This window comes from Acinonyx jubatus, chromosome C2, assembly GCF_027475565.1.
Source record: "Acinonyx jubatus isolate Ajub_Pintada_27869175 chromosome C2, VMU_Ajub_asm_v1.0, whole genome shotgun sequence".
Classification (NCBI taxonomy): domain Eukaryota; kingdom Metazoa; phylum Chordata; class Mammalia; order Carnivora; family Felidae; genus Acinonyx; species Acinonyx jubatus.
In genome coordinates this window covers 145,101,734-145,129,394 of record NC_069384.1, presented here as the reverse complement: position 1 = coordinate 145,129,394, position 27,661 = coordinate 145,101,734, and the positions used below count along the sequence as shown (strand labels likewise).

Genomic DNA, 27,661 nt, shown 5'->3' with positions numbered 1-27,661 from the left:
AAAATTCTCTCCCTAACTTTTCATAGTTTCAGAAATCTAAATTTCAGGGGTGGGGAGACGGAATCTATAGATAAGCACATTTTTCTTCACAGCACAATTGTAACATTCATTATCCTGTTTTCTAGAGACAAACAAGACTACTTTAAAACTATTCCTTTGAAGAAGATTATGTAAGAACTGATATAACCAACCTGCATTTCTCCAAATCTGTAGTACGACATTTTATACATAAGACAATTCAACAACGTGGGGGATCCTGCTTTGTCTACACGGAATTCTCCTTGTGGGGTAAAATAGTCACTTTCCTATAAGAAAGAAATTAAATTTCTGTCAGTTCAGTATAACAGATTCAAAGCTACCAGTTTCCCCCTTTATTTCCCCTTATAGAGGCAGCTTTTGAAATATCTTCGAAAAGCTGTATTTAGTTACATCTGAAAAAAACATGGTATTAGAAGATTAATTTATAAATTTAACATAACCTGGAAAAAACCTAAATGTCCACCAGTAGGGAAAGGTTAAAGGAATCATGGTGCGCACACACAACAAAGCACACTGTGCACATATGCAATAAAGGAATGGAGAAGGCTCTCCATGTTCTAATACGGGAAGATCTCCAAGATCTACTGCGAAGTGAAAAAAGCAAAAACAAGATATGTATTTTGGTACTGCTTACCTGCTTGAATAAGAATCACAAGAAAATAATAAGTGATTACCATGGACTTTTGCTTTTCTTGGAGGAGGGGTTAGGTTATTATTGTGTATCTCTTTATATTTTATTTTTTGAACAATGTGAATGTATTAACTATTCTCAAATTTCAAAAACACTAAATTTAAAAAGCATGGAAACTGGAGCTATCATATGTCGCAATTTTAACACTGTTAAAAAGCAAATCCACATATGAAATCATGTACCGGGAAAATTAAGATTAATACAATGAAGTAACATTTTAAAATCATAATGAAGGGAAAACATCAGAGCATTTACATTTGAACAGAAAATCGAGCGCTTTACTCTGTCCCTGTCATTTGACACACATACACACACTTTCCCGAAAGGTTCTTTTATTCTGGGTCACTGGTGAATCTTACTCTCATCTTTTGTCCCTTCATCAAGTAAACCACAATGATGGGTGCCAATCCTCTATGAGCTCACAACTGAGAGGGAGATATAGCTTAAATCTACTAAAAGAACAGGCTGCATGTGATTTGATGCACAGATGCACCAGAGACGGGCTTCTGGAAAGTGGACACAAATGTGGTGGGGAAAGTATTCAAGAAAGAGAAGAGTATATAAGTACAGGTATAAGTCAAAGAAAGAAACCACAAGGCAAATTTCATGGGCTAGAGTAGATTGAGATGGAAAAAAGTCGGCAGAGGGATAAGAGGCCAGCACAGGAAACTGAAGCATTAAGGGGTTTACATTCCCAGCTAAGGAGTTTGGATCTTATACCACTGCTTCATTACAGAGATTATTTCATACCAACCACTAGGCTGAGCTTCATCCACGTTACCACAAAATTTTCATAAGGGCACCACAAATTAACTATTCCCGGTCTCCCCATCAGTGATAATCTTAGGCTACCTTAATCAGCATTATAACACCAGAACCAAGAATGAGACCTAGCGCTTCAAGCATGTAATGTTGACTGGCCAAAAATAAGCGGTCCATAGCACCAAGCTGACAGTGCAGGGTTTTCGTTGCAACTCATGTCTCTCTGATTTCAAGGCCCTTAATCTACTGAAGGCTTTTAAGCTGGAAAGTGACATGATCAATGTCATGTTAGATAGGGAGAGGAAGCAAGATTAAGGCAAAGACAGCAATTTCAAGGTTACCATCCTATTTCGGGTTTACAATCATAAGGGTTAGTATCAGAGTGGAAGCAATGGAAGTGGAAAAAAGGGGCAGAAGTGAGAGGCTGTGACAGAGTAAAAAGCAAGAGTCTTAAGAAAGGACTGTTTTGTAGGGGAGAATAGAAGTATCAGGGGTGAATTTCAAAAGTTTTAAACCTGGAAAAATGCTCATAGTACATTTTTAATAAATAGTAAAGTAAGAGTGAGGGACGAATTTGGGGCATAAGATGACAAAAACAAATATTATACAATTAGCATAAGAAAATTACTTGGGACACTGGAAGCTGTCTTTCACACATATGCAATGATCTAGTTTCTTACCCGAATGTCTTTTGGATGTTCCCCTTCAGCTATCCTAACCATCCAGAGAAACTTGTTGATGTCATCACCAGAATAGCCAATAACTCCTCCAAAAATAACCAAAACATAATCTACATCCAGACTCCTCATGATTTTGTAGGCTGCTGTTTCGTTTGAAGACATAGCTTTTCCTACCTATAGAATAAAAAATGAGAATGTATATATTTAGTCCCACAATACACTTAAAAATAAAAATGTACATTGGATGGAATGTACATTGATTTACATGGAATTCTTTTTAAAGAAATGATCTGCTATGAATTCAACAAATTTACCAAGATTTATAAGCACCTCACTTAACAGAGCCAATTACAGCAGGAATGTCAAAATCTGAATACATGTTCTAAGAGTTAAGTTTCATGAAATTAATATTTTAATATAAAAGCAGGCAAGCTTAATAGAAATACAGTTTCTCAGAAGTGCGAGGCCAGGGATGACCAGCGATCTCGCTGGTACAAATATATTCTTCTCAGTCTACCGGATGTCCAATGATTAGCTACAATGCTAATACAAATAGAACTCATTTGGTTAACATCCATTATCTATTTAAAATCTTTAGAGAACCGAGAGGGGATTACCTTAATTTATGCAAATTACTTATTTGAATGGACATAATTTACATGCCCATACAATGCAGTACCTTTGGCTTTACATCCTTGCAAATAATTCAGTCTACAATTCTGAATGAAACTTAGATAAATACCATTTCGTTTTCATGTTTTAAAAAATTTTTAAGTAGGCTCCATGCCCAACGTGGGCCTTGACTTCATGACCCTGAGATCAAGAGTCGCTTGCTCTATAGATTGAGGCAGCCAGGCACCCCAAGTAAATACCATTCTTAAAAACAAAATATATAAGCATACCTGGAATTCGCTTTGTTCAATAAATGTGTGAAGAGTTATTTTGAGAATTCAGGAAAGAATACTTTTACCCACATTCTCTACTTAATCACAAGTGAAGCCTGACTGCTAAGGATTCGGAATTTCTGATCTTTTATCAAATTCTTACCAGTGCTATGTGGCTGTTATTCCAGGTGTTGTTATCCACCAAAGTAGTTCTATTAGCCATTCCAGCTATCTGATAGCCATAATCCCACCAAGACATCACTCGGGCATGTTCATCTGTATTTTGCCTTAGCCAAAAATAAGCTTCTCTAAAATCATCTAAGATATTCCTCGTGCTGAAAAGAATCACAATATTCTTGTAAATAAGATCTTAAATGTGAAGAGGGTAATCTAAAATCTTGAGGCGCTGAACCATTAAACAAGCTCATATTTTAAAAGCCTCAACAAGAGGACGGGAAATGTCCATGAAGAGCTAGATATGCACACAAATCACCTGGCTATCTTAAAAAAAAAGAGCAGATTCTGGTTTAGTAGGGGCCTGATACTCTGTAAGTCTAAGTACCCAAGTGAAGCAGAAGCTGGGGTGGAAGGGTGTACGGGGTTGCGGGGGGGGGGCGGGGGTGGGGTTTGAAAGAAAAACGTGGTAGGTTCAAATGCAGAGCCTCACAAACATCATTCTATCTTGAGACAGAAAAAAAAAAAAAAGAGTAGGTATAAAATCCTTTTGTAGCCAAGTTACTTTCTTACCCATCATGATTATAAGAGGCAAGGACCACACTGGGACTGGAGTAGGCATTGCTTGTGACCCAAGTACAGTGGACTGCAAACATCATCAATAGCATCAGCATCAACATGGTGACAATGCTTTTTATATTAGGACCTAATCCCTCTTCAGTTTTTTCTTGTTCTGTTACATGTTTCCTCACTTTACCTGCCTGAAGATAGAAAATACTGGTTAGACTAGTTCATCATTTGCCTTGCTTCATTAAAACACTCAGGGAAAATGTTGGGAGAATGTTAAACCAATTTAATTCTTTGAGAATGAAAATGTACAATCCTCAGGTATTCTTGTGTGGGTGATGCAAGGTTTTCTAAAAATTATCAAGGTAAATTCTAAAGTTAAATGTGAATGAGAAGGCTACCCATTCCAGGAGCTGATTACAGGGCAAAATATCTCCAGTAAGAAGCTTTCAAATCCAGGTGCCCTTCTGTTTTACTTAAATACAAACAAAACAAAACAAAACAAAACAAAGGAGATAACCAAAAGGCCTCATTCTGGCAACCTTTTCTTAGAAAATGTGAATTTCTTGTCCTGAAAATGACAATGTCCACTTACAATTCAGATCTACAGGACTTCAGTATAAGACAAGCCTGCATTATCAGAATCCATCTTCTAATTACCAAAACCCCAAAATAACAGACTCGTGAAGATTACATTTTTGAAAACAACCAAAAAATCCCACCCAAAACTGAAAGAACAGACTCATACGTTCTCAATTGCAAGGCTAGTTAACAAAACAAAACCACCACCACAAAAGAATGTGCTTTATTACAAATCTGTATGAGTTATAATTGGACTTATAATAATGAAATGAAGACTTTTAAAGTTAATATTTACACGAGGAAGTTTCACTGGTTATTGGTATTTAAAAACCTAGTTAATATTCAAACAGTAAAGTTTAATATGTCATCCAAGTGCTTGCTTCGGCAGCACATGTACTAAAACTGGAACAACATGGAGAAGATTAGTATAACTCCTGTGCGAATGACATGCATATTCCTGAAGCATTCCGTATTTTTTCATGAAAGGTTCTTTCCCCCCACCCTCGTGAAAATAAGTAACAACTTGGGATGAAAAACAAAAAAAACAAAACAAAAAAAACCCAAAAACAGTCATCCAAAGCAAGTGCTCTAATTCTTACAAGTCTTTTCTATTCCTGAATCAAATATACTCCTGCTGTTACGTGAGAGGTTAAAAGTGAATTACATCATATTGGCCAACCGCTTGTTGCTAACAAACTAGAGGCTTTCTTCCCTTTATTTTACTTTTCAATCAACCAAATATTTAAAAAGTTTACACTGAATAAGGATCTGAAGGAGAAGCACTTGTGCACATAGTTTCAGAAATGCAAAATTTTATGTAACTAAATAGAGCACAAGGTTTTTCCTCTTAAAAGTGGAGGAGTTTTAGAGAAAACCTGACAATAAGAAATGAGAATTCCTTCTGTGATTGCATCATATATTCTTCAAGCTAAAAGACCAAACGGGATTCAAATTCTGAGGCAAACAGTCAAGACCAACTAGAAATGTCACAGGCTGTCTAAATCCTTTTTCTTAATATGTATAGTTTTCACCATGGTAGAAAACATAAAATACTTAAAAATTTTAAAGGCCTTACTTAGATTCCCACCTTATCATACAAATTTCCTGGGTTTCTTTTATCATCCTCATCACTGCTGTCTTCCACAGGTGGGTTTTCCCTTTTCATGTCATCCCCCAAATAGTGCTCAAAAACATTTGAGAAGGCAATTGCAGATAGCATACAGACGACCGGAGTCAAAGTCAACATCAGCCGCACCATCACTCCAGCAAAATAGACCGCACTGATTGCATACAGAGCAACTGCAAAGACAAGTTCTCTTATGACACTTCAGAAGATGCTCACAGGAAACTCAACTCAATATTTAATGCTACCAAAGCTAAAAATAAGCCAAAGTTAAAAAGAGACAAACATCTCATAAAAGAGCTAATTGTTTTTAAACTGATTAATACTGACTGACTGTTTCAATAGTCATATTTAGAAATTGTAAATCAAATGGACTAAACATTACATATCAACAGTTTTAGGCAAATGTATCATGATTTAAATTTAATTATGGGAAAGAAGACAATTCATTATTCGTCGATAGCATCACATATTAGGAAATCCACAGCTGACAGATGAAAACATATTGGGTGAATTATATTATTAGGCTCAATAAGTTTACAGAAGCAAATAGTCAATCAGAAGCCAGTACAAGTATCTGGTATACAGCCTGCTTTAAAGTAAGAATAGGATGAGGGGCCTGGGTGGCTCAGTTGGTTAAGCATCTGACTTTAGCCCAGGTCATGATCCTGTTGTGATCTCAAGCCCTGCTTCAGGTGAGCTCTGCTTCTCTCTCTTTCTCTCTCTCTCTCTCCCCCTCATGGGATCTCTTTGCCCCTCTCAATTTTTGGCCTCTCACCAAAAAAAAAAAAAAAAAAAAAAAAAAGAATGGAATGAGAAGAATATAACTTATTAACCAAAGGAGGAACTTGTAAAGTTACTGTCAAGAGATTTAAGAACTCGTATCTCATTTGAAACTAATTTTTTGACTAAAAAATAGATTCATTACACCATATCCTTAAATGTATAGCTCAATGAATTTTTACATACCCACACATCTATGTAATTACCACCAATACCAAAATATAGGACTCCTGTATATATCTCCCTCAGAAGGAACCCTCATGCCTCTTCCCACTTCATAGCTGCTATCACACCTCCCCCCCACCCCAAAAAGGGTAATCACTATTTGGATTTGGACTTCTAAAACATCAATTCAGATTTTATTCTTGAACTTCTTAAAAATGAAATTATATAAAAAAAGTTCTCTTCTGTATTGTTTTTCTTTATTTACCCATGCTATTCTTTTGTTTTTGTTTTGAGAGAAAGAGAGTGCACACGAAGGTGGGGGGATGGAAGGGGGGAGAGGGAGAGAAAGAGAGGGAAAGAGAGAGAGAGAATGAACTGAATGAATCTTAAGCAGACTCCACGCCCAGCGCAAAGCCCAATGGGGGACTGGATCCCATGACCTTGGGATCATGACCTGAGCCGAAATCAAGAGTTGGTTGTTCAACTGATTGAACTGCCCATCAGGTGTCTCTACCCATGCTATTCTTTGATTAATTGCGTGTTATACTACATTGTACAAACAAGTAAGAATTTATTAATCTATTCTACTGCTGATAATCTTTGGAATGTTTCTAATTAGGGGCTACTATGGATAAAGTTGCTATGTACATTCTTAAACATGTCCTTTGTTGGCCATAGCACTCACTCCTCTTGGGTATGTATATACCTGGGATTGGGATTGCTGAGTAATGAGGTGGGCAAATGTTTAAGCTAAATCCTTCTTAATGACGGGATATTAATACGGCCTTATCCAGAGTCCACTGATCTATATAAACAGGGCAAGAAGGAATACCATCCTTCGTTATATAACTTGGCACAAGTGCTATTTTTCTCTCCTGACTTTACTCTGGAAGAGTAACTTGAGTGTCACTCATGGTTCATCTATCATACTTGTACAGGTTCAAGTCCTGGTACTACAAATTATTTGATTGTGTGACCCTGTGCATGTTAAAAACCTTTTTAAAGTTTCATGTTTTAACATGTGCAAAACAGCCACAATATACTTCTTGTGATGACTGAATCCTGTAAAGGTCTCTGGTATCTGCTTATTTTGCCCACTTATATTTCAAATGTCATTAAAATAGTTTGTATTACTGTCTTTTTAGTTGGAAATATATACAAATCTATCAGTGAAGAGGGTGTTTACTTAAAGATGAAATTTTACATCTGTTTACACTGAAATTCGGGCAATGGATGCCCCTGCGAACTTCTTCCTATATAATCAGATCTAATATAGAAAATAAAGACTATATTGTCAACAAAGTTACAATTTCCAATTCTCAGCCATGGTCTATAAATAACATTACTCTCTCAGAAAACATCATCAATTGAATGAAAAATTTATATACTAGTTCTCAATTAAAACAGTTAATGAGTATATACATAATGCAAATTCACAGAATTTTTCTTGGCTAAACACTTACACAAAATAAGAGAAGAAATTTATCTAGAATATGCATAGCCCCAGCAAAGAGAAATAAAACTTTAAAGTGATAATCTCAATAAAGAAAATAAACAATTGTTCCAAATCAAAGTATTGATTAAAAATCTCTTACCAAATACTCTTTCATCGTTGATATTTTTAATGCAGAACCATAGGCCTGCTGGGAAGGTACACACAAGAATATGTAGATCAAAGAAGAAAGACACCCAAGTCGTAGGTTGATGTTCAGACACTGATGCAATAATTGGAATGTGTATTTTTGCATACCTGGTATTTAAAAAGTTAATATTGTTTAAAATTAAAATAGGAAGGCGTTCCTTTTAGATGAAGAAATTTCCTTTGACTGTAAATATGGTTCCTATTCCCCACCCGTTCTTGCTTAAAAGTATGTTCCAATGTAACCTGCAAACTAGAAATAAATCTAGTCTACATGGGTAAAACTAAAAACCAATATGCCACCCCTAATACTGGAAGAGTTCTCCAAAACCAGTTATAAAAGTTTTGGTTCTGACTTTTAATACAAAAATCTTTGCTCAAATAGGAATTTCCTGCAGTTTTGCTTACCATCTCCTACGTTTGTACCAGCAAGTTTCATTCTTTTGGACTTATTACTAGCAGAAACACCTTATCTGTTAAGGTACCATATTGCCATAATACGTTTCCTAACAAAATGATGCAAATGTAGGTGAGGGAAACGGAGAGGACAAATTACTCCTGAAATACCCTGGGATCCCAAAATAGTCAAATAAATTACTTACAAAAATTTGACCTTGTAATTTGACCTATTCAGAGTAACTGTCTACAACCAGGGATTTCCCCCAAACTTTCTGGTGATCCACGATCTCTTGAAATATGTGTCTAAATGTCAGCTTCAGTCATTTATAAACAATTTGCTTACACTTTTAATTAGACCTGGGCATGAACCCTTTTGGTATCACATCAAAGGGCAGGCCCAGTCAATAAATTTTTTATTAATAGATTTATTAGGCCACATAGGGAATAACAAAGAAGACAGAAAAGCGGAAAGAGGAAACAAAGATAAATTACCATCAGCAGCGTATACTCTTATCCTTAGGAAAAGATTTGAGAGACAGGTTTTATTGAACTAGATGTCTAACTTAAAACCAAAATTTTTATTAATTCATTTTATAATAGCACTCTTCAAAAATGCAAAAAGTATCCTCAAGTGTATTTGATAGATTAAAACTATCAAGGAATTTAGGATAACGTGGTATTAGGAAAAAACTTAAATTCTTCCTTCGTATCTATGGCATATGGGCTTATAACATAGCACCTTAAGAGTTAAAAATTAAATATTATTAGAAGATGGAAACAATATAATGGTTAAAAACAAAAATCAATCATTAAAAGGGCACAAATGTTACCCTAAATGTTCTGACAAACAAAACTAAAATAAGGAGTTGACTCTATAGAAAAGAAATGCATGACTTACGTGTATCATACTAAAGGTGTATTCTAAACAGGAATTTTAAACAAAGATAAATTACGAGGGAGTCAACATTTACCGAACTAGTATATGCTAGGTACACTTAAGAAACGCTGCCCAAGTACTGACATGTAACAGAGGAAAAAAGGTATTTTAAAGTAGTATGAGGGGAAATAACTTATCTGCACTTACCCAGTGTCCCATAATGAGTAAAACCTGCCACTCCATGGTGCAATGTAACCTTGGAAGGAAAAAATGTAGAGGAAATCAATCTGCCTTTTTATTGTTTATGTTTATTGACTGCTATGGGTTAAATTAATATTAAAAGAATTTCAGTTTTCTTTTATAGGTGACAACATATTTCATACAGCTGGCAGTCAGGCAAAATAAGGTTAGTAATCATATAAAAACAAATATCCATGGCGATCACATTTCCAGAGATATACAAAAAGTCAACAGATAAAACTGTATAATGTTTTCCCATTCTCCTTTAAACTTCTAGTTGACTAGTAAATAAAGCTAAGACATTAAGATAGCATTTGATAACTTAAAAAGGGGGAAGATGTCTAAATTATTTAAGGCAGTGTGCCAAATTTAGATAAAGTTCAAAGATGATTTTAAACATTCTTGCCTTTACTCTTGTCAATTAATCCTTCTTGGTTTTGAGCTATGTCAGGAGCAGATGGAAACTGATTTGGTTGAGTGTTTAAAAGTTGGAAAGAAGACAGAAAGAGTGTAATACACACAAGAAAGGGCAAGTTTGCAGTAAGTAACACTGGAAACTTTGAATTTTATACAGTTTGGGCCTGTTCATCTATCAAGAGAAGGCTGTTTGGAAGTATATTTATCAGAGCCTGAAGCACCAAAATTAGGTACAGTTAAAAAAAAAAATCAAAATTTATAGTGCTATTCAGATTTTAGAACTTTTGACTATTATTTTCATATTGTTTGTAAATACAACCACAGTATTTGAACTACTAGGATAAATGAAAAGTGCACAAAATTTGTAGAAGAATTACCTTCTCGAAAAATCTAGAGACAAGATTTGCAGTCTATAGGTTATGACACCTACCTGTATAAGTCAAATAGATGACACTAAGGAACACAGCACCTGCAGCTAGTGATACACCCAAAAAGAAAAGGGTCTGGAACTCTTGTTTTGTTAATCGGTCTCTCAGATACTGCAAGAAAGCATAAGCTTGCAGCAATGCAAAGACACCTGATTAAAGAAAAGGGTGATATAAATAATCAACAAAGCACTTTCCCAAAGATATTTTAAGATGTTAATTTAGATGAGCTTCTTAGAATACCCTGTACTTTACATATCAAAGACTAGTCATTTCATCTAACCAACATTTCCTTTGTCGAATGACAGTTAACCAATTAAAAAAAATTTTATATATATATATATATATATATATATATATTTTTTTTTTTTTTTTTTTTTTTTTTTTACATGATCAGACTCCCCATACACAGACCAGGTAAGAAAAATCTCATTTCAATAACTAGAGCCTATTTATCACATTAAACTCCTCTCTTGTCCCATATTTTAGTGACATGTTTTCTAGGGAGAAAAAAATATAGAATTGCCATTAAAAAATAGCTCTAAGATTTACTGAAGGATACAAATGACTTGGATCAGAAGAATCCTAATAGTTACTGTTTATAGCTGAGTGACAGGACGTGACCTCAATTACACACTTATGTAAGACTCTAAATTACTAAACATAAGGGTGAGTGCTAAGATAAAACTAAAGTAGGCATAGCAAAAAGTATTTAATTGTCAAAATGTACAAAACATAATACAAAAGCACTAGGTGTAAAACTAAAAGACACAAAAACTCTAAAAATCCAACGTGGCATATTGACTTTTCTTCTAAAAAATTTAGTAATGAAAGTTATTTTTCACACTTTTAACCATTTTAGAATGGTTAGGTAAGGTATAATCAAAGACTCAGATTTTAGGAAATAATAACCCAAATACATAAAAAGTGAGAGAACTGCTATAAATGATATATACTCAAAACTGGATATGCGTTTCTCTATCAAACTAGTTGGTAATTTCATAATATCAAATTAGAAATGAAAGTAGGGTGCCTAGGTGGCACAGCTGGCTAATCGTCCAACTCTTGATTCTGGCTCAGGTCATGATCTCATGGTTCATAGGTTCAAGCCCAGCGACAGGCTCTGTGCTGACAGAGCGGATCCTGCTTCGGATTCTAACTCTCTGCCCCTTACCCCACTCGTTCCCTCTCAAAAATAAATAAATATATTTTAAAAATTAGAAATGTAAGTAAAAGTATTCATAAAGTGCTATGTAACAGTAAGGTGTGGGTTCTTAACCTATTTGGAGGGGATGGGTTTCAAGATTCTAACTTAGAATCTGATAAAAGCTATGGAACATCCCCTCAGAGAGTTAAACATTCTGATACTTATAAAATGTTGCAAATAAAATAACTACCCACAGACTTCCTATGGGTGTCATGGACCTTGTGTTGAGAATCTGTTGAAGTTTTATTCAAAGATCTCCCATTATCTTGTTAATTGTAACCTAGATTAATAATGGCAAAGTAGTCTTTTATATGGAGGAATATTGTATTAAAGCCATTAATTTCAGTTAGTGGATAAAATATTCTAGGGAGATGTAAGGGACATAAACATTTATACCATGTTCTTTCTGAATGTGCTAAAATGCAAACCCAGTGGTACAGTAAACTCAGTGTACAGATATGCTACTTAATATCTGTTTAAACAAAACATATGTTATTTAGTGTCTGCAAATAACATGGATTATGCAAAAAGGGATAATCTCCCTTTTCAAAACAACAGTAGTTAGGAAAATAGGCACATTTCGGAACATAGTATCAGAAAAGTCTCAAGAACAGACATTCACATTTTATAGTGGCAATGTTTCAGAACCAGTATGATGAAAATTAAAAACAACAAACACCAAAAAAACTTCATTCCCTTGAAGACTGGTCAGTCATGCATTCATGTATTCAGAAAAGGGAAAATAAATATTTTTGCATACCAGCAGCGGCCATGTGTTCACTTGTCCTGATTGGCTGGAATCCCACAAAGGGTATCTGCATGGATAATATTAAACCCACAATGTAGAAAGTGCTATATGCTATAAAGACAAAATAGGAAATAAGGATAATTTACTACTACCATTAAGTACTTCAAACATAACTCATACATTTTTAACAAACTTTAACCTTATTTTAAGCACAGAATCTTGAAATGACTGCTCTATTCGATAGATATTTGATGGTTAATCACATAAATCATGAGAATTCTTTCTGCCAATCTTTAAAAAAATGTTAAGTACTTAATTTTGCAAAATATCATTTAGAACAGTTTAGGAGACTGGTGCTGCGTTCCTTTTCCATTTTAAAATGGAATCGAGTTTTCAATATATCATTAATAACTGACATGACCCAGAAGCTAAGTAATACATAAATAAGTAAACACTATTCCTATTGGCATTACTCTGAAGCATGACCTAAAGATAAAGAATACTTACCCTCATCATACATGAAGAGCTGCTATTGTCTCAAAAGCTCTCAAGTATTCCACATCCTTTTTATAGTCTAACATTCTAACAGTACATCTAAGAAACCAAAAACAACAAAAAAGCCTGTCCACAAAGTTTCCTGTCATAAAAGAAAAGGACTAAGTATACAGAAGTTAAGCCATAAAATAGACTAGTTAATGAATTTTTTAGGGTCTAATAAAGGAAAATTATTTGCTTTTGACACTGAGTACATTATAGTATTCTTGGCTTACATATCAACATAAATGTATAGGGAAATGGGGGAGGGGTTAGAATTTGTGTAACAGACTTGTTTTGCATTTAGATGTTCACAGGTCATTATTAAATTAAGTTCATTACAGAGAAAGTTAGAATTTAGAATCACTGTAATTGAAAATTATTTAGAAATGAAGATAAACCCATCTGAAATAGGTTAATATGAAAACTTCCGTTTATAAAGCTTATTCACAACATTTTATGAAGCATAATCAATAGTTGTTGGCAAATAAAGTATTCTATTAGGAAAAGACTGGGGTGTATTTAGGAAGGGAACTGTTAGAAGTATATATATCCATATTCTACACTGTATGTAGCATAGCATTCAGCAGCATACATTTCTCTTCCCCCACATTTAGTTGAGTTTATCTGCTTTCAAAGGAAACCCATCCGTAGAAGGTAAATCATGGGCTAATGGTTCAAACGTTAAGTTGTCTCTCAAGCTGCATTAGAGATGACTACAGTGTTAGGAAAAGGATAAGAAGCTCAAGTAAATTTAATAGGAAGGACAAGTGTATGTGAATAAAGTTCCCAATATCCTCAAGCTAATGGAGAACTGGTTGTCTAGATGAGACTACAGAAGTAATCCACCTAATAATATACTTTCCAGACATATTAATGTTGGAATGGAATTATCCTCAGTGAGGTACTTGAACACAAATGCAATAAAAGCTAAGTAAATCAGAATTTCTATATTATGGGACTTAAACTGTGGCTCAGTTTGTTTGATGAGATTTCTAGTTATCAGTATATTTCTATCAGTCTTGTGTAGATCACCTGGCACAGAGTCATAAAGGCAGAATCAGAAAAAAAATGGGAATGAGTGATCTTGATTTTGAACTACCTAATAAAAAATTCAGTTTCCTCACTACAGAATGAGGGGTTTGGCCAAAAAGATTTGTAGATTAACCGCCCCCCCCCCCCAACAATAACCTAAGATTCTTTTATTAGACAGGCCTTTTATTAGGCACCTAGAGCTGCAAAATCAAACCCTAGACAGTAACTGAACAGAGAGAGGCACATCTAGAAAGGCCAGGCACAGGAAAACCTTGTATTTTAATTACAGTTAAGTCTACTTATGTCCAAACAGCACCATCACCTCTTAGGCTAGTTTTCTCTTTCTTATAAATACTAATGAACACTGAATGTTGTAACACTGTCACAGAATTTGGATTAAGTATGATAAATGGCACATGCTGAACAAAAAAGTAAAGCCTTTAAAAAAAAAAAAACCTGAAGTGAAATTTATATATAATCATTTAAAAGTGAACAATTTAGAGGCATGTAGTACATTCACAATGTTAAGCAACTACCACCACTCTACCCCAAAACAGTTTCATCACCCCAAAAGAAAACTCCATATTCAGTAAGTAGCTGCTCCCTATTCCCCCCATTCCAGAAGGTAAATACAAATCTTCATCTGTCTCTATGGATTACTAGTTTGTTGTAAATGTAAAAGTAACAACAAACAAAAAGTAAAAAGTAAAAGTCTCTAGCCCGATTTACTTCCCTAAGTCATTTAATAATTACTTTTCCAGAATTAATCACTAAAAGATATGGTGAGCACACATAAGCACATTCATATGCATATTCTCTCTCTTCAAATGGGACTATACTATGCTTGGCGATATAAAAACTTTAGCAATCACTTGCTTGGGAACTACTGAAGTTTCCTCCCAGGGATTTGCTCATTTCCAGACTTATTCAAAAAGAAGAATAAACCTTCTAATATTCTCAATTCAGTGTTTTTATGCAACTTCATAGAGACACTACCATTAGTAAAGAAAAAAACTCTATACAGAAGCAGATGCACTAGTAATGAGTGATGGAGAGGAATTCAAGAAAAAGAACCTCAATCTCAGATAACATAAAACACCAGGTGGGATGTTAATTTGTATTATTTTGTAAACAGAGGTTAATGTCAAATTAAACTACATTAACAGAAATAAGTTCAACAATATTTTACCTTTGAATACTCCTATACATATTAGATTTGCACCAGTGATACAAAGCTGATAAATGTGATATACGCAATAATCCAAAGATCACCATTTTCTTTTAAGAGAACTGGATTCATGTTTCCCTATATTTCCTATTTTTTGGATCACTGATCTTGAGATGTTTACATAGGGGAACAGATGTTCCTTCTCATAGCACTTTTTACTACATAGACAGTACTTCCATTAAATTAAAGTCAGGACTGCTTGCCAGGTAATATAAAATATCACAAACTCATCTTACTTAATACTGTCCTCCTCCTTGAATCTGTAAAATTAGATACACATCTCTGTACCTCAGTTTAAATCCCATTTACAAAACCCATGTTTTAAAACACAGAAAATAAGAATTAGACATACTTGAGTAGAAAGAAATAGTGAAATAACGCTCAATTCTTAACTTCACTACAAAGTGAACTCCACGCTTTGTACAACAGCATCTAACAGTGTGTTTAAAAATTACCTAATTAACTCATTCAAATATTAACTTTATGTAATTATGGTCCAGGCATTCTAAGGATACAAAAACCCTATTAAGATCAATCCTATCCTCTAAGCGTTAGACATCTATTTGGGAAAAGCAGAGATGTACACAAATAACCATAATACAATGAAACATATACATGTCACAAAGGTTAAAAAAACAAAACAAAACCCTAGCTCTATAAAAACTTCAAGGAGTGAGAGATGTCTTCTTGACATGAGCACTGAAGAGACAGTGGACAACATCTGTACCATTCTCTAATGTTCTAAGAAGACCTCAACAACACAAACCCATAGATAGCAACCATTCCCCACTAATTGTTCCTATGAACTCTCTAGGAAACTTGACCAAATTACTACCTACGACTATCACAACTTTCAAACCATCCATGTTAGCCTACTTTTCTTACCCTTTTAACCAGAAGAACAAAGCTTTCCATCAGAGTAATGAACTCTAAGAAAATGCACGATACCAATAGTGTTGTAAATCATTTATTACATCATGAAAATGTGACCACACTGCCATCCTGTGGAAGCACAGTTACTGGCATTCACTACTGCATATGATACTCCCAATGTGCTCGAAGAATTCCAGAAAAAATGGCCATTCTCTATTATTGTTTATTTGCCACCAAAGAAAATCCCTTTGACTTGACTCAAATAGTAATCTTCTAAACAGAGCTTAACTATCTTTCACTGTTAAAATATTTATTTTTTTATCCAAGGGTATGGGTAGGGCCAGATTCATACAGAAAACTACCATCCATCCTTGACTTAACATGCACGAATAAGTTGTTATATACAATTAATTAAAAGGCACTGAAACTTCTGATTCAAGCTCCATTAAAATTGTAAGTTTTCAAGAAGTTCCTGTTGTTCCCCAACCAACCTTTAAGGACCTCCTCCCTGACAAACCAAAGACTTAATGTTGATGGTACTCTTTACACTTATAAAATACTACTGTACTTCCTTTTATTTAAAGTTGGAAAATATTTTGTGAATATTGTATTTCCATTAACTTTGATCCACTATTAAATCACCTGAGCATTTTTTTAATGTTCATTCATCTTTAAGAGAGAGACAGACAGACAGCACCCGTGGGAGGGGGGGTGGGGGCAGAGAGAGAGAGAGAGACACAGAATCTCAAACAGGCTCCAGGCTCTGAGCTGTCAGCAGCACAGAGCCTGACTCAGGGCCTGAACTCAGGAACCGTGAGATCATGACCTGAGCCAAAGTCGGGACGCCTAACCAACTGAGCCACCCAGGCACCCCATACCACCTTAGCATTTCTGAGCTGCTTCATCTCCTGGTTGATATTTAATGGAAAGGGCTAACAAAATATTCCTTTGCCTTCCCAATTCTCTCTAAACCAAAGCAATATTAACCAAAAGAAACACAGTGGGGAAGTATTTTATAATCCAACCAATCTTGCTTCATTATTAACAAATATGATTAAAGAACCATAAGACTGTTGAAGCTTTTGATTTATAAAGATACTTTACTACTTGATTACTGTGAATCCTGGGTAAATAAGCAGGATGAAGAATGGTAAGAAACACAAATCAAAGCTTAAAAATGAAACGAAACATAAAAAACATTAATTCTTCTTTACCAGCAGAGAAATATAATTTTTAACAAATACAGTAAAAAAAATAATTTTTCTTTTTCAAAAATGCTGCTCATCATTCATTTTGGAGAGAATGAATCTTTGAAACAGATGTTTTACAAGTTCGATTTGTAAAAAGCAGCAATGACTTGTTCAAAACACTTGAGAGACACTTAATCATAACTTTTAAAAACAGCATATATATTTCATACTGATACATAAGATGAAATCAAGAATACAGCAGAAAGTAAATAAACATCCGGGTTTTGGTTTTATTTGTATCATGTGAAAGAATTATGCACTTATTTTCTGGCAATGGTTGATGAGTTACAGAAATGTATTAAAATATAAACTAAGTTGTGTGTGTTTAAAGACTATATGAAGAACTCAAGAAATATGTATAATTTTTACATAACATAAAAGTATTAATGATCCTAATTAACACCTTTAGAGCTAAGTTTAGTTACTAAACTTAATATGCCAAGAAACAGTAACAGACAAATATCAGCAACCTCAATTCACTCATAAACAAAACAAAATAAATATTTTAAACCATGCAGAATCACAGGTCATGTTATCACTAAAAACCTAAAAACACTTTTTTAAATTCTTCTTAATCTATCTTTTTCTTAATGTCAACTATTGTGGTTAAGTGGCTTCTTAATTCATTTAACTAATACCACTAAGACTCTGTTAATTTATACTACACAAAAGCAAACCTTTGGACTTTGGAATATAAAATTCTCAGTAAAACAGACCCTTAAAGGAAATCTCAGATCTGTTCTTCTAGATAAGAATACCAAATGATTTATTGCTTCTGTTTTGTTTGCAGAACATGAATATTCCTTGTTTCTATTCACTGAAAAAGTTTTTTTGATTAAGCTAATGATTACTGCTACATCATAGGTAAGACTTGTTCTAAATATCCTGGGTCTTAAAGTAAGAAGATAGTAGAAGACTAATCCCATGCAAACTAAATAATGAGTTATATTAACAATACTGATGGCAGCAGAAGCAACAGCATCTTCGAGTGTGCCCCTGAAGTAAATTTTCCCCTAAAGTAATCACTGAGAAAGTTTTATTATAAACCAGTTTAAAGAAAATTTCCCTATCCACTTCCTCCGATAATTAGTTTCAATTACCTATTGTAAGATAGACATCTGGAAAACTCACTTTATGGAACTAATATTGCAAATTCTAGTGAAATTTTTAATGAAAACTTGGTACAAAAATTGGGGGAGGGGCAATTATGATAGTCCCTGTTTGTCTGTCTGCTCTTGGCTCATGTTCCCTTGAAGATACAAAAAAGAAAGTCAAATCAATTAAGTCAAAATAAGATATCAGTAACAAATTGTAAACATTCTATGCAGCATGGGAAAATCATGTTTTAATGGTATATGGACATATTCAATCCTTATAAAAATCTAATTCATCTATAGGCTATAAACGTAATCTTTTATTGTGGTAAGAATTTATCTGCCACAAATACAAAATTGTATAACCCTTTATTACTTTCAATATCTGAGATCTAAACTATCAAAATGATTTTAGTTTATTTACATTCTGAAGCCCTTCTAAGAGTTATTTTATAATTTAAAAAAGTTGCTAATTAATAGGTTTTAAAGATGTTTTATTACCTATAACTATGTATTAGCAGAAATGGCAGACACCTCTTTGATATTTAGCATTTCTAGCCTGTAAAATGTTACTGGCAATTAAACAAAATACATTTCTGTAGTAAGAAACATAATTCTTATGCTGCTTTTTGAATTCTTAGCTGACTTAGAGAAGTCATTTGAGAAAAAACTAATTCTATTCTATTTAGTTGTAATTTTTTCCTTCCTGAGTTTTTATTTATTGTAAAATGCAGCAAACCTTAATTTCTTGGGAAAATTGCCCTCTAAGGCAGTACAAGTTATGTGCAAGACCAAATATGTTACTTCTCTTCTATTCTGATTACCCCATGCCTCCACCTAAGTATATGCTATTGCCCTATAGTCTGTTATTTCACAATACTCCTAACTCTTCTTTCCAGGAGGCTTCCCAAGGCCTAAGAATGGGATATATTAATAAGGTATTTGTATGGACAGTGAGGAGTCAATGTCATAAATATTTTATCTCTTAAACTTCATGTGAACAAATGGGAGCTGTTTCTGATCTCAAGCTCATAAAATTAAATCCCTTCATGGTGTTTTTCAAGGGACGCTACCAAAACACAGAATTCTAGATATTTCAAAAAATAAAATTGGTAGTTTTCCCTATTTAAACAGACATCAGACTTTATTTTTCAAAAGAATGCACTTAGGGGTGCTTGGATGGCTCAGTCAGTTGAGCGTCTGACTCCTGATTTTGGCTCAGGGCACAATCCCAGAGTCATGAGATTCAGCTCTATGTAGGGTTCCACACTCATGGAACCTGCTTACATATACACACACACACACACACACACACACACACACACACACACACACACAGAATGCACTTAGGAGCAGAGACAGGAAAGTGTATTTGTGTGTAAGTAGAAATTTGATGGATGGCAGCTAAATCTCAAAAGGGTAGAAATAATAAGATGGTTAACAGCATCTGAAGTTGGAAAACAAAGATCAAGAAATGGGAGTTTCGGGGCGCCTGGGTGACTCAGTTGGTTAAGCAACTGACTTCGGGCTCAGGTCATAATCTCATGGTTCGTGAGTTCGAGCCTTGCATCAGGCTCTGTGCTGACAGCTCAGAGCCTGGAGGCTCTTCGGATTCTGTGTCTCCCTCTCTCTCTGACCCTCCCCTGCTCACATTCTGTGTCTCCCTCTCTCAAAAATACACCTTCATAATTTTTTTTTTTTTTTTAAGAAACAGGAATTTCATTTTGTGCTACTATGATTTATAATAAGAAACATACATTTGGTCTTCATCCACTGTTCTGGCAGAGAGCTCCCAAAACCCTTGGAACTTCCTAAGTGAGGAGAATGATTAAGGTTCTTTTATTGTATTACTGAGATGACTTTTGCACCTCACCTAAGAGGAAGGCTGGTTGCCAGAGGGAACCAACCACATGATCGGAAGGCTGGAATTTCAGCCCCACCCCCCTGACCTCCAGGGATGGGAGAGGGGCTCAAGATTGAATTCAATCACCAACGGCCAATGGTTTGATCAACCATGACTATGTAATGAAGCCTCCATAAAACCTCCAAAGGACAGGGTTCCAAGAGCTTCAGGTTGAGAAAGTGGAGATTTGGGGAAAGTGGAGTGCCTGGCAAGAGAAGGGAAGCTCAATGCTCTTTCCCCATACCTGGCCCAATACATCTCTTCCATCTGCATGTTCCTGAATTACATACACCCTTTTATAATAAACCTGTAATCTTGTACTCTAGCAAATTAATCAAACCAAGGAAGAGGTCATGGGAACCTCGGATTTACAGTCATATGGTCAGAAGTACAGGTGACAACCCGGACTTGTGACTGGCATAAAAGCAGAGGCCAGTCTTATGGGACTGAACCCTTAACCTGTGGCATCTGATGGTACCTAATGGTAGACGATATCACAATTGAGTTGAATGTTAGGACACTTAGCTGGTGTCAGGGAACAGTTTGGTGGTGTGGCAAACCTCCCACACATGTTGGAATTGGTGGTTTAGAAAGTACATTCGTGGTAAAAACCAAAAGAAACAACTGAAAGAACTCTAAGTAGTTGTCTCAAGATAAGAATTTAAGGACTAAGCCAATTAAGGAAAAGGTAGAGAAAAGAACTGCTGATTTTGCTTTTAAGCTTTGTAGTAATAGTTGACTTTCTCAATTATATACATTATCTTAAAATTTTAAATTGAATATAAAAATAAGCACACCACTCTATTATTGTGTTTTAGCTGCTCTGTGATGCTCTATGTAACACACCAGTGTCATTTTTCTGCTATATTTTTCATAATCAAAATAGCTGTGGTGAAAGTTTATCTACATTTAAAACAAAAAACAATCTTTAGTCATCCTCAGTCTTTATAATCACCTCTTGGCCTCTGGCATTCTTTCTTCTTTTTTAAAAAATTTATTTATTTTGAGAAGAGCACAAGCAGGGGAGGGGCAGAGAAAAAGAGCGAATCCTAAGCAGGCCCCGCGATGTCAGTGCAGAGCCTGACATGGGTCTCAAGCTCACGAACTGTGAGATCACGACCTGAGCCTAAATCAAGAGTTAGACGCTTAAGTGTCTAAGCCACCCAGGCACCCCCAGAACTTTTTCTTCTTACCTGGCTATTCCTTCATAATTTTAACATTAACAACAGAGGCCAACACTTAAATAACACTTTGTGTTAGCCCTTTTATAAGCACTTTTCATTATCCTTAAATTCTACAAGGTGGGAATTATTATTATCTCCGTTTGACTCATGAGGACATTAATTAAGGCATAAAGAAATTAAGTAATCTGTCCAAAACTGCTAGTAAGTGACTAGTGGTAAAGTGACCACCAGTAAGTGACTAGACCAGGAAACTGAATCCTGTTAATTTGGTTCTGCAGTACATGCTCTTTTTAAAGAGTTTTTTTTCTTTTTTAAATTTATTTATTTTTAGAGAGAGGGAGAGCAAAAGTGGGGAAGGAGCAGAGAGAATCCCAAGCAGGCTCCTGTTATCAGCACAGAGCCTGATGTGGGACTCAATCCCATAAACCGAGAGATCATGACCTGAATGGAGATCAAGAGTGGGACACTCAATCAACTGAACCACCCAGGTGCCCCTGTAGTGCGTACTCTTTACCCTGTTATGGCACTTCTCATTTATGGTTACATCATCACAAACCCTCTGTAAGTCTATTTCTATACTATTTTCTCCTCTCAAGATCATGAGTTATCTCCAAAACTTTCAGAAGGACAGTCAGTTGGAAAGCCTAACAAGACCTTCCTGAAACTTAAAAGTCAAAACTGATCTTCACAAACTCCTTCTCATTTCCATTTTGTTCATATGCTATGATTACAATGTATTAACGGATATCAATTACATTGATGGCCCTAGAAAAGGGCCATCTTTTGATCATCTATGCATCCTAATGGCTAGCACAAAACTAAGTATTAAACATTTAATCCTCTACTGAACTGATTTGCTCCTCAAAAAAAAAAAAAAAAAAAAAGGAAAGAAAGAAAAGGTAAAATTAGGCAAACTAAATTCTAGTGCTTCCAAGCTTTTTACGTGCTTGTAGAATTTTTACATGCAATTTTTACGTCTGTTGTTGTGTAGCATTAGATATGTTTTGTTTATGTATGGCAAGTATAAACATGATGCCTAAAATTTATTGGTTTTACTTAAAAAAATATTTTTTTTAAATTAAGAAAGTTTTTAAAATAAGCTCTATGCCCAATATGGGCCTTTAACTCATGACCCCAAGATCAAGAGTCACATGTTCTATGGACTGACACAACCAGGGACCCCTCTGGTTTTCTTTTTAATTCATTCAATAGCAGGACTGTCTTTTCTTCACTCACAAACTCTACAATCCTAGAACAATTTGTACAGAACTAAAGTATGTGGTATATGTCTATAATACTTTGTTCTGTATATGATGGTTCCACCAGCAAATATTACCATAAAAATGTAGTTTAGATATAATATAAAAAGTGATTGTTACTCTCTTCTTACTCAAATGACCTCAACGAAAGAACACACACAATAAGCAAATTCTTCAGTGACATTTAAAAATCACTTATCAATACTAGAAACTAGTTTCTTCCTGCTCTTTAAGTTATTCTAATTTAAAATTTTAATTCTAATAAACCATGAGATAAAATTCACATTTCTATAAATGAAGAAGTCTCATTTATTATGAATTTAGTACATGCTCATTGTAGAAAATTTGGAAAGCAGAGAAAAATATGAAGAAAAAGTATCACCAGTAATCCTTGCTGTCTGCTTTTTATTAACTTTTTCCTAACTCACCAAATACCAAAAAAGATTACATTTAATGATGCCATAATATTTCATGATTTAGCAACACTACAATTTAAGTGTAACTTAAAAATTAAAATTTCTCTATTGGACATTTAAACTATTTTCAATTATAAGTAACACCATAATGAACACTGCTAAACAAGTGTCTTCATATCTTTAATAATTTCTTTATTATGTAAAGTGTGATTAAACATTTCTAAAGGTTAAATGATTTTACATCCATTAGTGTTATGTGATACCTGTAAACCACTCTCTCTATAAATGCAAATTAAGATATGGGTGTTCTTTCTTCTTATTAAAACATCAGAATCCTATTTGTGACATAACTGTGTGTAATTCACTTCCCAATATGGTGAATACACCAAGTACAAAATATATCTTCACAAAATAATTTAACTTTCTTCCCACATAAATTTCAAGGGGCTTTTCTTTTTCCCTTGCCCCTCAACCCCCCACTCCTGTGCCACACATACCCTATACATCCACATTATCTTCCATGTGCCCCTCTTTCCACATGTGAACAAACTTTTGAGTTTTCCCTGGCTTACCAACGGATTCTAAAGACACGTGCAAAAAATCTACTGAAAGGGAAAACCATTTTTCATAATTATTTCAAATGATTCATTTTTACTTCATTTAATTTGATACTAAGAACCCAATCAAATATTTGGTTTATATGATTATGAGTTTGCTATTTATCAATCATTATTTTCTTTATCTAAATGGTTCTGCTCATGAGGAGAGAGAACTACAGACAAAGGATGTTACGTGATAAAATCAGAGGACAAACCTCTATATGTAGCTTTATAATGCCTTCAAATTTTCCAGGCCCATTAAGTTAGGTTAAATTGAACTTAAATCTTGATACATTTGGGATAAAGTAGAGAATAGCTGATTTTTCTATACCATCATTTCCCATCCATTTAAAAGTAAACTATGAAAGAGTATACAAATCACCTAAAATACCCTTAATCATATGAACGGAATAAGCTATAAAACAAGGAAGGTGGGGGTAGAGACTCTCAACACTACAAAATTATCTGAGGTGTTTACTAATCTAACTTCACACACATACATATAATATCCCTGAACTACTTTAGTTTTCTTCCCTCTGAAAAGAAGCAACATTTTCAAGAGCCAACCAAAGCAGTATTAATTGCGTACTTTTTGTAAAGTTACCATAGAAATCCTATTTGCCAAATACAAGGTCTTTCCTTAATTCTCACCCTACTAGATCTTAGTACTAACACTCAAGGGAAGTTGGACACTGTTCATGTTTTCAACTTTTATGTAGAAAATCCTTTCATTTGACTGACCTCTTTAACAATGTACGTATCTAGCTCCTTCTATCTTGGCTCTTCTTCCTCTTCCTGATTCAGGGACATTTCACAAGTCTATTCCTCAATCTGCTCCCCACTCTATTCCCCTGACCATTAAATTTTCAAGACCCAGAAGTTTTTAAATTAAACAAATTTTTAGTTCCTCCCCTATTACATTTAACTTAAAAAATTTCTCTACTTACATATCTCTAAAACTAAAAGTTGAGACTTGAAGTTTAATCTATCATTCTCCTTTCTGGATCCTAAAGACTGTTTACAGTGTTTTCAGGGTAGAGATATATCATAGGCTAATGTATTTCAACAGTAAGGTATTTATTTACATGGTAGGCATACAGTTTTAATAGAAATAGTAATTTGTAGCATCATGGGCTATGGAGCCAAAACTTCTAAGTTCAGGCCTAAATCACAAATTGAGCAAATTATGTCCTTTTTTGCTTCCTCATCTGTAAAATAAGGACAGTAACAGTACCTACACTACTCTCTCACAATGTGGTTATGAAAATTAAATGAGTTAAATACATGTAAACAACTTAGTCTGTGGTATCAAATAAGCACTTGATAATATATTATTTCAGTGGTGACTGTTATAAAGTATGCTGAAATGACTATATATGAACTTTTTAAATTGATATGGTATACACCCTATATAATTCACCCTTTTAAATATGCCATAGAGTGCTTTTTCTTATTATAGTCATACAGTTGTGTATTTATTACCACTATCTAATTCCAGAACACTTCCTCATCCCCAAAGAAACCTCATTCCCATTAGCAGTCACTCTTCCATTCCCCAAACCTCTGGCAACCACTAAACCTATTTACTTTCTGTCTCTAAGGATTAGTCTATTCTGAACATTTCATACAAAAAGAATCCTACAATTATACATGGGCTTAAGTGTCTGGCTTATTTTACTTAGCATAATGTTTTCAAGCCTCACAACATATCGGTACTTCATTCCTTCTTACGGCTAAATAATATTCTACTATATGAATATACACACTTTATTTATCCATCAGTTGGTGGACATTTGGGGTGTCTTCACTTTTTGGCTATTAGGGATAATAAATATTGCAACGTACATCAGTGTACATGTTTCTGTGTGAATAGTTACTGTCAATTCTCTTGGGGGTATACCTGGGAGTGGAATTACTGGGTCATAGGGTAACTCTCCGATTAAGTTTTTGAGGAATTGCCAGACTACTGGGTTTATTTTGTTGTTTTTAAAAATTTTTTTTTTAATTTTTTTAAATGTTTTTTTTAAATTTATTTTTGAGACAGAGAGAGACAGAGCATGACCAGGGGAGGGGCAGAGAGAGAGGGAGACACAGAATATGAGGCAGGCTCCAGGCTCTGAGCTGTCAGCACAGAGCCTGACGCAGGGCTCGAACTCATGGACTGTGAGATCATGACCTGAGCCGAAGTCGGACGCTTAACCGACTAAGCCACCCAGGCACCCCTTTGTTGTTTGATTTTGTTTTTTTAGGTAAGTAAATAAGCTTTATCTTTCTGTTACTGCTTTCCAACAACATTGTCATACTGGAATTGTATTATTTTACTAAGACATTGGGTTCAAACCACAACTTCTCTCTTATTAATTCAACCTATAAAGGTTCTGTCTCTATCATGGATAATGAGCTCTACGATTTGAGACAACATCTATCACTAAGTATCTTATTCAAAAGATATGTTTTAAAACCTAGAGAAAAAAAATAAAGATTTCATAGAAAACAGGTTCGTCTGAATGTTCACCTTCCCAAAAGTCGCAAGTTTAAAACCTAATGGCCAATGTATCAGTATTGTGAGGTGGCATTTGGGAGGTAGTAAGGTAGTAAGGGCTTTGGGGATTAGTAACCTTTTAAAAGAGGTCCAGAGAACTAGTTCCTCCCTTCTACAATGTAAGGACAAAGCAAAAAGGTACCAGCTATGAACTAGGAAGGGAGCCCTTACAAAAACGTGACCATTCTGTTACCTTAATCTGGGACTTTGCAGCCTCCAGAACTGTGAGAAATTTCTGTTGTTTACATGCTATCTAGCCTGTGGTATTTTGTTTTAGCAGCCCAAATGGACGAAGGTACTCTGTCGTATATTATACAGAAAAGGTTTTCAAAAGTTTATTAAACTGTTTACTCTTACAGTGACTGTGCTGAATTTGAATAATATGCATATGTGAATGATTTTCTTTTCCTTTTTTAGTTTTTTTTTTTTTTTTAACGTTTATTTATTATTGAGAGACAGAGACACACAGAGCGTGAGCAGGGGAGGGGTAGAGAGAGGGGGAGACACAGAATCTGAAGTAGGCTCCAGCTCCGAGCTGTCAGCACAGAGCCCGATGTGGGGCTCGAACTCACAAACTGCGAGATCATGACTTGAGCCGAAGTCGGACACTTAACCGACTGAGCCACCCAGGTGCCCCATATGTGAATGATTTTCAAGACAAAATACCCATTCCCCCAAATTAAGGAAAAACTGGGCTGACAGATATTAAATCTAGTATCTGTAGACTAATTTTTACAACAGCAAAAACTCATCAAGAAGTTGGTAACAATGTATATACGTAAAAGTGCCTGACCCACCTTATTGATACAAAAAAACAAAAAAATATATATGAAATTATTTTCACCTTCTTATGAGTAATACGGCCAAACAGAAATGGCTGTTCAGTGAAAATGTATGGCTGTTCAATGAAACATCTCTTAGAGGTGAGATTTCAAACGTCAAATCACTCACCTATGTAGACTCTTTTGCTGTATCTCTGCATCAGTAACAACACAAATACATGCAGTGGAATAAGGTTGATGATAAACACATAACCACCCCAAGCAGAGACCTACGGATTAAGAAATGCAAAGTTAAATAATTTAAGATGCCTGCTTTTAAAAATAGATTCAGTTTTATTTGTCATGACAATCTAAACATATAATGAACAAATATAAACAAACACTAGGATTTTTAGCAAGTGTGACAGATGCTTAAAATTGATTTATGAGGCCTACAAATAACCTATTTCTATGTATTATTAAAATAATAATCCCATAAATCCAACATGCTTTTCTATATTCACTGGAGAAATGGTCAGATTAAACTTAATAACACTGAGAACATTATAATTTTGAATTGG

At 34.7% G+C, this 27,661-nt stretch overlaps 1 protein-coding gene and 1 non-coding gene across 2 annotated transcripts in view; one reads left to right on the top strand and one right to left on the bottom strand.

Moving 5' to 3' along the window:
• The window catches only part of STT3B (STT3 oligosaccharyltransferase complex catalytic subunit B), a 104,273-nt gene that overhangs the window by 6,211 nt on the left and 70,401 nt on the right, over positions 1-27,661 (bottom strand). The window contains exons 5-14 of the mRNA XM_027040853.2: positions 27,271-27,370; positions 12,415-12,513; positions 10,453-10,599; positions 9,573-9,621; positions 8,046-8,200; positions 5,467-5,678; positions 3,804-3,991; positions 3,220-3,391; positions 2,173-2,346; positions 192-305 (exon numbers count right to left, since the gene is read on the bottom strand). Of these exons, the coding sequence (XP_026896654.1) occupies positions 192-305; positions 2,173-2,346; positions 3,220-3,391; positions 3,804-3,991; positions 5,467-5,678; positions 8,046-8,200; positions 9,573-9,621; positions 10,453-10,599; positions 12,415-12,513; positions 27,271-27,370 (1,410 nt within the window). The remainder of the gene's footprint in view (positions 1-191; positions 306-2,172; positions 2,347-3,219; positions 3,392-3,803; positions 3,992-5,466; positions 5,679-8,045; positions 8,201-9,572; positions 9,622-10,452; positions 10,600-12,414; positions 12,514-27,270; positions 27,371-27,661) is intronic.
• Positions 4,752-4,856, top strand: LOC113594176 (U6 spliceosomal RNA). Its single transcript, XR_003414505.1, has one exon. It is a non-coding gene; the product is annotated as a U6 spliceosomal RNA (small nuclear RNA).